Below are 13054 nucleotides of genomic sequence, written 5' to 3'. Positions count from 1 at the left end.
CATTACATCTGCTTCATACCTTTCCTTGATAAAGCAAACGTTAGTAGAGATAGCATAACTCTTGTAACACTGATGAGAACCAACCTATTCCAGATGACTCATAAGCACCAAAAAGTGCCTTACAGTCAAATTCAAACAGACCTGCCTTGTAGGATAAGGACAAGATGGGGCATTCTTTAAAAGTCAAAATATTATCACTTATGTTCAGATTAGTGCTTTAAATAATAATTTAATTATTGCAGACTCACCTTGCATTACTAGGACTGGCTGCTGTCAAATTAGCTAATGCTGTCACTGCAGCTTCTTTTACCTCTTCATTGTCACTGCTTAGCAACTGTACTAGCTGGGGAATCCCTTTGAAAGAAATAATTGTATACATGAACTGTTAAATAAACCATGGTAGTCTGCAAAATTATAATATGCTCCTTATAAAAGGAAAGGCACATATTCTCAGTTCATCCCTTCCCACCTTACTTACCCTGGAGTCCAAATGCACGTTTGCTAGCTAAATTTTCACACATGGCAGAAACTGCTTGGGCAGCAGCAATTTTAACTCCATCATTATCAATTTCCAGAAGGTTTATGAGACACTTCTCAACCTCTTCCTCATTTAAGATTTTTCTATTTTCAGCTTTAAATGAAAAAGAATAATAGCATTAATCTGCATTAATTTTCCAAATCAGTGAAAGGACATGAATTTGATTTCATATAGTTGTTTCCAACATAACACAACGCTTGCTTTTGATACCATGGAAATGGAAATATTTTGGTAACAGAGGCACCAACAATTAAGAAATGTGCACAAAGGACCTGATCCAAAACCCATTAGACTTCAGTGAACTCTGAATCAAGCCCAAAAGTTGACTGTTAAATACAGCTTTAAACATACATAGCCCAACAGAATGCAAAGTTTGTTCTCTGTAAGACTTAAAACTGCAGAATGTGTACAGGCTTGATGAAAACAGCTTTTCCAATTCAACAGATCATACTTACTCAGGATCATGCTTAACTTCGGTTTATGCTAACAAAGTCCAAATGCATAACATCATTGAAGAACATACTAGTATAATGTACAATTGAACTTGGTGGGGCACCAGTTAACATAGTACAATAGCCAAAAAAAGAATTTTAAATTCTGCACAGCTTGCAGTTCTTCATTAATGCACACTTTGCAGAGAATTTCAATTCTGTATTTTAGCCTGGTGACACAGGGTTCACTGCTGACCTACACTGCAACAATCGGCAGCAGCTAGGGAAGGACACAGATGTTCCCTTCCTCTACACAAGTAACAACATACAGTGTCTACAAAGTATCTACAGACGTCTGACTATTAGAGTAAGAAACTCACTTGCCCCAAAATGGATGAGATCAGAAGTGCAGGTGTTTGTTACAAAGAGCCCAGAGTGAAACTTTCTCAGCTAGAAAGGCACTGGACAGCATGGAAGTTCTACAGTTATGAGGGTCAATAAACATTTAACCATATGCATACCTTAAAGCAGATTAATTACATGCTTGAAGTTATATCTACATGGTAAAATTGTTTAATGTATCAAAGAAATTCAGGAACTGAGAAGTCAGTAGGACTTCGACACATTTGAAAATTTTACCAGTGCTTACTAATGCTTTGAGGGATCATTCCCTTATTTGGACTGTTGTCTTACAAATAAAAAGTTTAAAAAGGAAAGAAAAATATCGTAAGGATTCTTTTAAATAAAACTGAATCTGTAGTGTATTAAAGTAACCAACTAGAAGACCACAAAGCCAATGAAAATAAAGTTTGATTGAAAATATAGTTACAGCGGAAGTGATGCAATGCATGTACATGAGAATGTATCCCGTTTTCTCCTCTCTAGCTCAATTTTAAAAATTTTAAGAATCATCAGAGATACACAATAGAAATCACAAAGCAAAAGATGCAACAAATAAGACAGAGAGGATTTTAAGCATCAGCAGAACCTTGGCCACAACCTTGATGCATATCAGTCAGCTCTCGAGGCCTTAATTGGGATTACAGACTGTTTTGACAAGTAATCAAGTATGCCGCTGGTCTGTTGCTTGCCAAAGTAGTCCATAATCCCTAATAATGATCTTTAGAGGTTCTTCATGCCTCAGTAATTTGGTTCTTGTACAGCAAGTTACTTACTACTATACAGATTTTCTTAAAAATTATTCTTGCTTTTAAAGGCAGTTGTGATGATGGGTAAGCATTTCATTCTAAAGATAATTTATGTCTATATGAAATAATAATAATAATATGAATAATTAATTTGAATGAGTGAAAATAGTGATCTAAAATATTTTAAACGGAATAAAGAATTTTCCAATAATGTGGAAAAACAGATTTCGGATTTGAATTTACAGTAAAGAGTATGCACCTATATTTAGCTAGCTAGACAGATGAAAATTATTAATATTTTAAGATTCAGGTGCCAATTCTATTTAAAGGATGAATATTTTCTGCTGATCCTCTCTCTGTTTGTATGAGTTGTTTCCTTTACTATAGAAAAGAAAGAATGCACGATTGAAAAGCATCCTTTGTACTTAAGCACTTCTCGTGTCAGTGCCAACATCGTATTTATAGTGATGAATTTCTTGACCCCCAAGTAATCTGAATACATTGATTTAACATGAAGTAAAATACTCAGGCACACCCAACTAAAAGTGTTTGGAGTACTAACACTTCTGTCCAGTTTTTCATGCACTGACCCCATCATGAGCCAACCTTTTCAATATAGTTTCCTATTTCCCCTTCTTATCCTAAAATCATGATCAGAGTTCTCCTGATTACCTGTTCAGCTCACTGTCATCACCTTATGGAATTATTTATACCAATTTCAAATGAAAAAAAGTTAATGTTAACTAGTATCCTGACCTCTCACTGATCTTGAGTTGAGATAAATAAAACCCCAGCTAAATAAAAACCTGTGTTCTGAAAAAGCATATGTTAATCAGGCTACAGAGCATGTTTAGTATGCTCCCTTTTGAAAGGATTTGCATTTAGATACATGTAAAGAACAGGGAGAGCTTTAAACCAGAAGTTTGGTAGAGTGAGGCCAAACTCGAGTGAGCATGACCATCACTTTCTCCATACACACTCCATAGCATTTTGTTGTTGCTGGTGTGTCTGGCATTGTCAGGGGAAAGTCAGACCCTCCTTAATCAACAGTCCAGATAATCCACTCACAGATATTCAATAATTTATAGCATTAAATTATATTTTGCATTCTGAAATGACTGCATTATTTGCTGGGCAAGGAGGGAATCACAGTAAAATTCACGACTGTAATTCTGAGCATACAAAATAAAACCATTGAGAAATGAATATATTAAATTCAAAATTATGATACAGAACAAAACAAATTTTCAGGGGCAAACGGATAATGATTATGTACAGAAATACGATCAATTTTAATTTACTGAAACAGAGCAGCATCCTAAAGATGCTACTTAAAATTGAATATAGAGTTTTTACCATGTAATTTATTCAGATATTGAGAATAGCTCGTAAGGGATACATCTGTCTTGTAAGAACAACAACAAAAAGTTACAGGAGTCCCTTTCCAAAGGGCTGAAAGGGACATAAACCAAAAACTGTTTGCTATGATCACATCTATCAGGAAAAAAACAAAACTAAATTCCATCTGTCAACAATAATAATTTCAAAACCAGACACTGCTGTATACTCAGCTGCCAGGATTAAAAAAAAACAGATAGACACATGTTCTGTCATAGCAGAAGTAAGTTTTTCATTTCAATGAAAAGCAGTAATTTTTTCCTCAACTATGCAGGAAATGTTGGTAAATTGCAACCACAATTATCAAACCTGAAGAATGTGAGCTACTGTATGGCTGTTGCAAATTTAATGAAGAAGTCATAAAAGAACTTAGAGCTGTATTGTATTATATTGTATTTACATCAAGGCAAGTATTAGTATAGTAGTATACATTAGTGTTGCAGTTTGGATAGGCTGTTTTGTGTGTTTACAACCAGAACCCAAACAAACAAACAAGAACTGCAAATATTTCTGTTTTCTTTTTGCACTTGAAGTATTCTTATAATGGCCCCAAAGCCGCTTTTCTTTCCGCTGGAAGGCTGAATTTAGACCAGTAGCTCTATGTATCTGAAATAAATTCAATACTTCTGGGGGCCATGTTGAGCCGCAGGTTTACTAGACTGTGTTTTCCACTGCACCAGTACAACATGTTGCCCTTTGTCTAACTGGTTGTCACCAAAATTCTACAGCTTGGAAGCAAATATTTTAAATCTTCTTTTGATCTATTCTCCCAGCTTGCTGCATCCATACCAACTGTCATAAGTTGAAGAAGAGAGCAAAGCTTTATAATGAAACCACATTGACTCCATTTGTAAAGAAGTATGACAAGAAGATGCATCTTCACTGACGGTAACATCCCATGATATAAGATCATAGGCAGTACTGTAATACATTATGTGTAGTTCTTGCCACCGTGCTTTAAAAATGTTGTGTTCAGACATGCTTCTACTAACAGCTGCTAAAATATTAGGCCACAAAAACTGAAAAAGGTGTGAAAGAGGAAAAGAAGGCTATGCTTATTTGAAAATAAATATGAAAAAGGAGTAAGATGCAGTAGAAAGTAGTAGGAACAAATATAAATCTGCTTAGCATACTACTTACAAGCCTGTCACAGGACTATAAAAATGATACTGACAGTCCTAAGTAGCATAATAAAATAACAATACAGGAAAATACACAAAGAAAATACTGGCATAAGAAGGCTTCTTCCTATCTTTGATACCTAAACATTAATGAAAATAATTTTCACTGACTTGCAAAGCTTCCAGTAGATAATGATAAAAGCATACAGAAACCCACAGAATACTAGGAAAGGTAGATTCCACTCTTTTCATGTATCATTTGCAATCCAAATAATTACAAATATTCAGAACATCAAACTAAGGAAGGTGAGAAAAGAATTGGAAAGATAGGATGGGGAGAGAAGAAAGGAGGTCAGAAATACTGTAGAAAGGAGAGATTATTTTAGCCATGTATTAAATTAGATAACATATTTGTAAAATACACATAAATTAAAGCTGTGATTCAACTACAAGATGATAAAAATATGAATGAAATATTTAAGCTCTACTGTCATAGTTACCGTTATCAAAATCCCTTGACAGAATTAAAATCTTCTATAGACAGAAGTATGTTATTTCTTACATTGCATTTTGTTACATAGCACTACTAGGCATATGCTGCAACTCAGAAGCCAATGTATAGAAGGAATTTCAAATGCAGACTTATTTAAAGAGTGTCGTTGTGGGCAAAAATGATGAGCATGTTCGCCTAATTCAGAATTCCTTGGTGAATTAATGGAAAGTGTATAAAAAAGAACTATAGGATGAATAATTATAAAAAGATGACAAAGAAATTATTTAACTCCACTGGGAATATTAATCTGCAAGCCATCTGAAAGGCTTTTTTTCATGTCCCTGTTAAAGGAATTTGTATTTGAAATTGCCTGACGTTTAGACGAGCAGTTGTATGCAAAAGGAAGTAAGCTTGCAATTAAGTCTTAACTGAGAGCGATGAGAAATAGTGCCAGCAAAGGTGGCTTAAGATGGCAGTTACCTGGCATCACTAAACAAAAGATAAAAATCATATTTTCAGAGCTCCATTTTCCTTTTTGAGGACAGCATTTTGCAATAATATATTACATTTAAAAATAAATTAAGGCAAAATCTTAACATTTTCTTATATATATATATATATATATAGCTTAGCATCCAATTGCTGCTCTGATTGGCAAGATTCATCACTGTAATTCATTCTTGCCAGTGTTTTCCTCAGCACAAGTACTACCCTCAACCAGATAAAAGCCTCATTCTGGATGAAAATTTACTTCATAAACAGATTCATGTCCATGGATTTTTAAAAAGTCACATACAGTCATAAGCTGCTTTGGTAATTGCCTTTGCTGCATTCTTCTGAATATCGGGAACAGTAGAGACTCCTACAAGTGAAAGTAGCTTTTTAAGGCCTCCTGTCTGCTGAATCAGTTGCAGAGTACACACATCTTCAAGACAATTTCCCAACACTGCAAGAGCTTCCACATGTAGATCGCTGAATTCCTAATAAAGAAAAAACCCCAAACAAATAACCTTCAAATCAGGATTAAAATATCTTTGGCTTTTAACTTTGTAGGATAATTGTCATAATTTTCTTTTGGACAGTTTATTAATACTGCAAAGTACATCTTTTCATACTCATATTTTTTGTATAATTTCTTTGATATGCCTTAGGGTGCAACAAAATTTATCAAAAACAGTAAAAACCCTAGAAGTTTCTCATTATATCAAAGTGGGTTAGGCAGGTATTCAGAAAGGACCGGTCATCTTAAAGTTTCAAAAACTTCACAAATTTCTCTATGCATTGTATTTCTCATGGTGACATCTGAACTCAAGAAGCACTAAAATGAGTCTTATAATAACATAAACAATGAAATTTCCAAGGTAGGAAATTATATTTAAGGCCATTGATATAAAAATAAATTCAGAAAAAAGGATCAGTGTTCAAACTAGGAACCAGCACCAGAGTTCAGCATATAATCAAAAATTTTGAGAAAACATCATATAAAAAGCTATATAGTGAATTTTTCTGATATTTACAACAGTTTGAGAAATGGACAGTAAATGTAAAACAGTATTACTAATAGCAATAAAGCAATAAAACAAATACAAACATTTTGGTGAATCCCTTTGCTCCCATTCTTAGTAAGCTAGGTATCCTAGCTTATTCTATTTCTGTCATCGTTAGCTCCAAGAAAGGAGCTCTTTCTTCTTTTATCCCTCTTCCATAACATGAACAATATTCCCGATTAGTCATACAAACATTAGCAGCAAGAACAAAAAATTTTTAAGGCAAGTAAACTGTACATTGGTTTCCAGTATCTTCAGAAGACAATCTAATCCTTTATTTTCTCCCAGTATTATCCTGGTTTCTCTGTCTTTGCTAATTACTTCTAAGGTTTTAAGGGCTAACAACTGAATCACTGGGTATTCAGATTTCAGTAGTTCCAGCAAGGGTGGAATTACATTCAGTGCACGAACTGCAGCACGGCTTTGAAAATCCTGCAGTAAAATATCCAACAAAGAATGTTAGTGATAGAGAATATAACAGTACCTCAATTCCTGACTTTATGGAAAGAACACCAAAAAACTGATTTCAAACATGCAAAAATGAATCAATATTCCAGAGCTTCCAGTTCTGAAGATTTCTTTCTTTTCAGCTAAGAATCAAACTTAATATAATCAAGACCCACCAACCTTAAATTCCAGGTTTTTTGCATGACTGAAGTGCACACTACAGAATCTAGTCCTAAGGAAGCCTATTTACTCTTGGTTTTGCCATGTTTGTCTCAACATACATGTTTCTTTGAGAAAGTTTTTTAAATTTAGTTTCAACATTTTTATTTTCCTCAGGGGGGGGGAAATAGTTTTTGCACTCTACTGTGGTTGCCTGGTTATATCTTCTTTTGTTTTAGTAATTATAACACGACAATTTAAAATTTCAACTTTAAACAGTGTATATGCAGCTTAATAAAAAGACAGTAGTAGATTATATTAAAATAGAAAAAAATAAATAAATTACAATTTGCTTTTAAATAGCTTACTGCACATGTGCAGCATGCAATTATCCTTATCAATATAAGCAAGCACCAGGTGCAGTTATCCAGATATACCCTGCAACAAAGACAGCGAGATAGTAAAAAAGGAGAAAGAGTAAAATGTGATTCTGAATAGACATGCTCTGATGCCCCAAAAGAGATAGAGTTATAAACTGAATTCATTATTGAATTGATTCGCTTAAGCCATGGAAGAGAACTGCCATACAAATGCACCATTCTTTTGCTAAGCAGCATATGGATGACATTAGTACTGAGTGTGAAAGTAGCCAATAACAAATCTATTCCTCCCAGTATGGAAAGTAGCTGTCGACAGCATTCACCTACCTATCATTAAAAAGATGTTCAAAATTGTGACTACGGACTTTCTGGCCAAAACAAGGCACAATGCAATTGCTAGTTCTTTAATTTACAGGATTATTCCAATGTTTTGGATAGACAAGTTATAACTCTCACTACAGAGAGTTTCTTGTTTTCCAACTAAGAAAACAAATTCATATTTAATTAAAAAATTCTGAATCTGATTCTGATCTCTCTTACATTGCTGTACAGTATTCATAATTGCATTAAGTTCAACAATTAGAGTCAAATCAGCTATATTCGTAACCAATGTAACAATCAAGGACTTGGGTGTAATGTTTTCAAATACACTTATGAACACTGGGGAGTAAAGGAATCAAATATTTTAAAATTATTAACCCCACAGAGGATGGCAGGGGTGGGGGGGAAGTGCTTATCTGCCTCTGTAATTTAAAACAACAAAAAACTTTACCTGCACCAGGAGGTATATACATTCAACTGAATTCTTCTTAACATCAGGATCAGGGCTACTTAGTAGTCTGATAAGTGGTTCTAATCCACCTTGCTCAAATATTTGTACTTTAGTAGTATATTCGACGGCCATATGTGCTAGACAGAGAGTAGCAAATTCATGGATAACTACATCTTCTATGAGGAAAAAAAAGAAATATTTTGATTAAGTTTTATTCAGCATAGTATATGTTCACTAATCCAGTGGTTTAAAATATTATTTGAAGTCAATAAACAATAGCTGACATCTCCTGATATCTCCATAAACATGCAGCTCCTTCTGTACAACATAACACTACTCAGTGAGTAACAGAGCAACTCCTATAAAAGCAATTACCTATTTAACATGTAGTATGACAAATCGTAAATTACAAGGAAGATTTTATTAAATTGACTTATCAAATGGCAATCATAAATTATTTCTGAGTGTACTTTTGCACAAGGAATGAATACTGCAAGCTACCTTCCAGTGCCAGCTGTGATATAAGTGAATTTGTGACATCCAGTTCCCTCAGTAACTTCTTGACATCATCTACAATGAAATAAATACAAATATGAAGTCTTTTGTCTGGCAATCTTGGTGGCTGAGTAAAGAAACAGATTCTGCTCCAAGGAAAATGTACTTATGGTTACTCCCTAAGTAATAAAAAGATTTGACTGGGAATGACACACAACCGAAGTTATACCAAGATCATAATGGGCCAAGAAAACATAGAGGAAATTTTCAAGTACCAGGTGATACTCTTTGACATTTGCTATATATGAAGTTCCTCAATACTTCATTGAAACTTTATTCAAAATACTTGCATCTAGCAGGTTCTGATTAAATATTGCACAGTTCTAGTTGTCAAACAAGTCATACCCCAGTAGTTAAAATTATTTGTGGTTAAAATTATCAAACTAAAAGCAATCCTTCCACTATTTAATTTTCAAGCCATCACTTTCTAATTTCACACTAACACAGCCCACACTAAAAATATGAATTATATAGGTCTTTTTAAAATCACAGTAAATACTTTCAGAATGCATTTTTATTGTTGTCAATGGCAAACTAGCAAAACCACAACCACTGGATAGAATAACCAAAAAACATTTTTTGGGACAGACTTCATGTGATCTTACAGGGCTGTGTTGTTACTATCAACACATTACAGTGTTGAAATGTAAGAAAAAAGGTATGAGTTGAATTTAGTTTTAAAGCAAAAAAACAATTAAGATGTGAATATGAATGGAAGATCTTCAGTCATTCAATTCCACGTATGTGCAGCAGCGTTGGAAGCCAAGGCCTGAAGGGAGTAACTATATGCTAGTGTCGAGTTGAAAGTAAGGTAAAGAGTGTAAGGTCCAGTGCAACATGAAAAGCAGGTAGCAGTTGATGAAAAGACTTAAATAGTGGTTAGGATACCACCATGGAAGACAACTGTGTACAACATGTACCAAAATAAGACCTGATTAATTATATTAATTAGCTGTAGGTTTATAAAGCAATGTAAAAATAACAGCCACTGAAACTCCACCTTACACCACTTAATCTTTCATCTTCAGGTATGTCTACCTACAACTCACTGCAGCTTGACCATTTGGCACTACTCAGCCACCCAGCATGGATGTTAATACATCCATTCTCACCTTATAAAAAGGTACAAGAAAATCTGCATATACTGTGGTTAAATCATTTAATAATGGTATGGCTACAGTAGATACCTTACCTTGCTATGAATTCAAGACTACTTGAATTTCACTACAGATAACAAAACATTTACAGCAGCACTGACTTGCCAAAGAAGCTGGGTAAATATGGATGCCAATGCTTCATAGTTCAGGGCTTTTTTTGCCATCAATACTTGAGTTAGCTACTTTAAATTTAACACATTTTCTCCCTTATCACTGTAGTTACCCTAATGCCTCAAGTAACAACTGATATTTAAACATAGCATTTTCTGTAGATGATAAATACTACTTTATCCTTCTCTTCCAACTTTTGTAAAAGACATGAGTGTGTCATGTCCACATCGGCAGGCATCTTGTGTAGTCAGGTTCTCCCTGACAGACATAATTCCAGTATTAAACTGTTTCAACTTGGCCCCATCAAAAAAAAAAAAAGGGTTGGAGGAAAATTAACTTGTAATTGTTTTTCAAAATCAGTGGAGTTCACTCTAGCTGAATTTGTTCCTTTATTCTGGGCCATTAACACAGGATTTTTTCACATGGGCCACCTATTGCTTTGATGACCACACTCATACACATTGAAAAATATTAAAAAATTGAAACTCTTACGATTAGAAGCCATGATGCCAAATACCATGATGGCATTTCTGCGTACAATTGGATCTTCATGTGAGATGAGTTTATACAGATGTTCCACTGCTCCAAGACCAAGAAGTGTCATTTTGTTTTCATCACCTGAAGAGTATTTAGGTTAAAAGTTCCATAAAAATGCAACAAGCTCACAGTTGTAATCTAACAAAGTAAAACAGCTACCAATCTTTTATTGGACTGCAGAATCAAAGAACAAAGGCCTGGACAGGACCTTGGGAGATCATCTAATCTTTACCCCAAATAAACACGTGTCAGATAGTATCAAGGATTAATATTACCTAGGATTAATTCACATTTGTCAAGCAAAGGATGCTTCTGCCTTTGTTGGAGACAGCAGTGGTAGTACAAAGGACAGCTTTCTATTTAGCAAAGTACAGGTGAATGATATAATTAAGAACCTCATCTTGTTTTCTTCTTTTCTTGCTTCCCAATTTTATTTTCCTCAAAATAACAGTTAATTCATTCTGTGGATCTGTACTACCCCTCAACCAAAGCAGCTACCAGGATTTGGATCATTAAATCCCACCTGAGATTTCTACCACTTGAGAATGGAGCATTCTGTAGCTGAATAGGCTCTGGCCATGCAAAGAACAGAAGCGTTTTGTATGATTACAGCCTTCTGTTCCTGCTTGCTCAAAAAACCCCAAACCCCAAGAAACAAAATCCAAAACCTACTCCTATTCTCAGTTCCCACAAGAGCTTTATAATTCATTTTCTAATGAACCATGCCTGTCCTTTCTGGCTACAAGTGAGCAATGTAAAAAGAAACTGGAGAACTATGCTCATTCTCAGGCCAAAACACAATTAAGATACAAGAACTCTTTTTATTGAGGGATGTGACAATTTACTAGCAACATTCAATAAATAAATTAACTGCAAAGTGAAAATAACTCCTCTTGTGCCACACTGCAAAGTTACAGTCTAGTCTTCTGGAAGATTGCAGGAATATCTACAATAACAATATAAAGGATTATTCATTTAGTAGAAACAGGAAAAATTAAATATCTGTTCTTTTGCAGTGTGCCATATTTTACTGCGGACAGCAGAGAAGGAGCCTACAAGAGTTTATGGTGTGTGGTTCATAGCTGTCTCCCAACAGTCCAAATTCTCTCTTCACATATTCAAAATTTGGTTGCATGCCCCCAGCCAAACTTGCCATATTAAGCTGAACCTAAACATCTTTCCCTAGCTGACTGTCAAAGCCTTCAGCTCTTCTCTCACAACTTCAGCAGTGTGACATCATCAGTATAACAATCAGCATATAAACCCATAATTTTTTAAGAAAACATAAATTAAAATTAAAACAGATTATACCAAGAATGCTACCAGTGTATACCAATTTGAGTGGCTGGCATGGAATGAGTAGGAGGCAACTTAGGAAATTATGTGCAGCATAATTTTGAGCCTTTGTTATACAGTTGTCTTCTGGGTACCCAGAACGTGATGCTTAGCTATAGGTAATACAGGGACATTCAGAAAATTTGGAATCTTGGAGACTTGTTAGAGTCCCAACACATACAGAAATAAGCTTGATAAAGCAGGCTGAGCCGTGTCCAGTAAATCATCTGTCACAGAAGTACTGACACAAGAGCTATATGCAAAAATAACAGAAACAGGCTAAAAAGTAATTTTCATTGAAAACTGAACCTTGAAATAACTACACTAGTACAGAAATTTCAAACTGTAACATAAAAAAGGGAATTGTTTCCCAGATGCAGGTCTGTTGCTCATAACAAAACAGATCTGGGTTATATTTAAACCAAGCTCTATTAAACAGAGAATATACAACAAAATGATAAAAATTTCCTTCATGCAAACCACAGGACTTTTTTATAGCTGCAAATACAGGTTTGACAGATATTTCAGAAAACGTCCAAAACCTTGAAAAAGACCTTTGAGATGAAATGAAGACTTCAGTGCTAGGAAACTAAACAATTGTGAACTACTATCAAAATCTAAGTAACACAAAGGAAAGCTCATTGCAAAAAGACTAACCTTTTGATGCAAATTTATACAGAGCATCACATGCTTTTGCCAAAACTTCCTCTTCAGGAGAGCTAAGCATTAGCACAACCGTTGCTGCTGTTTTGCTTTCAATCAATAAAGGATCAAACTACAAACAAGAAAAAGGAAAGAATAGTTTGATTTATACTGAGCCTTCCCATGTGCTCCAGTAGACCCCCACATTTCATTAAAAAAAAAATCCTAGATTGAGATGTAAACTAAATTAGAAATATTAACATGAAATGCTATTTATGTGGAG

At 34.6% G+C, this 13054-nt stretch overlaps 1 protein-coding gene across 1 annotated transcript in view; it reads right to left on the bottom strand.

Annotated features, from left to right (window-relative positions):
* The window catches only part of ARMC3 (armadillo repeat containing 3), a 65534-nt gene that overhangs the window by 31775 nt on the left and 20705 nt on the right, over positions 1–13054 (bottom strand). Inside the window, exons 4-11 of the mRNA XM_052804177.1 lie at positions 12787–12904; positions 10750–10875; positions 8936–9004; positions 8435–8610; positions 6914–7108; positions 5926–6109; positions 479–631; positions 249–354 (exon numbers count right to left, since the gene is read on the bottom strand). Coding sequence (XP_052660137.1) covers positions 249–354; positions 479–631; positions 5926–6109; positions 6914–7108; positions 8435–8610; positions 8936–9004; positions 10750–10875; positions 12787–12904 — 1127 coding nt within the window. The remainder of the gene's footprint in view (positions 1–248; positions 355–478; positions 632–5925; positions 6110–6913; positions 7109–8434; positions 8611–8935; positions 9005–10749; positions 10876–12786; positions 12905–13054) is intronic.

This window comes from Harpia harpyja, chromosome 1 (genome assembly GCF_026419915.1).
Source record: "Harpia harpyja isolate bHarHar1 chromosome 1, bHarHar1 primary haplotype, whole genome shotgun sequence".
NCBI lineage: Eukaryota > Metazoa > Chordata > Aves > Accipitriformes > Accipitridae > Harpia > Harpia harpyja.
Note: the sequence above shows the minus strand (reverse complement) of the source record. Positions and strands in the feature narration are given on the sequence as shown.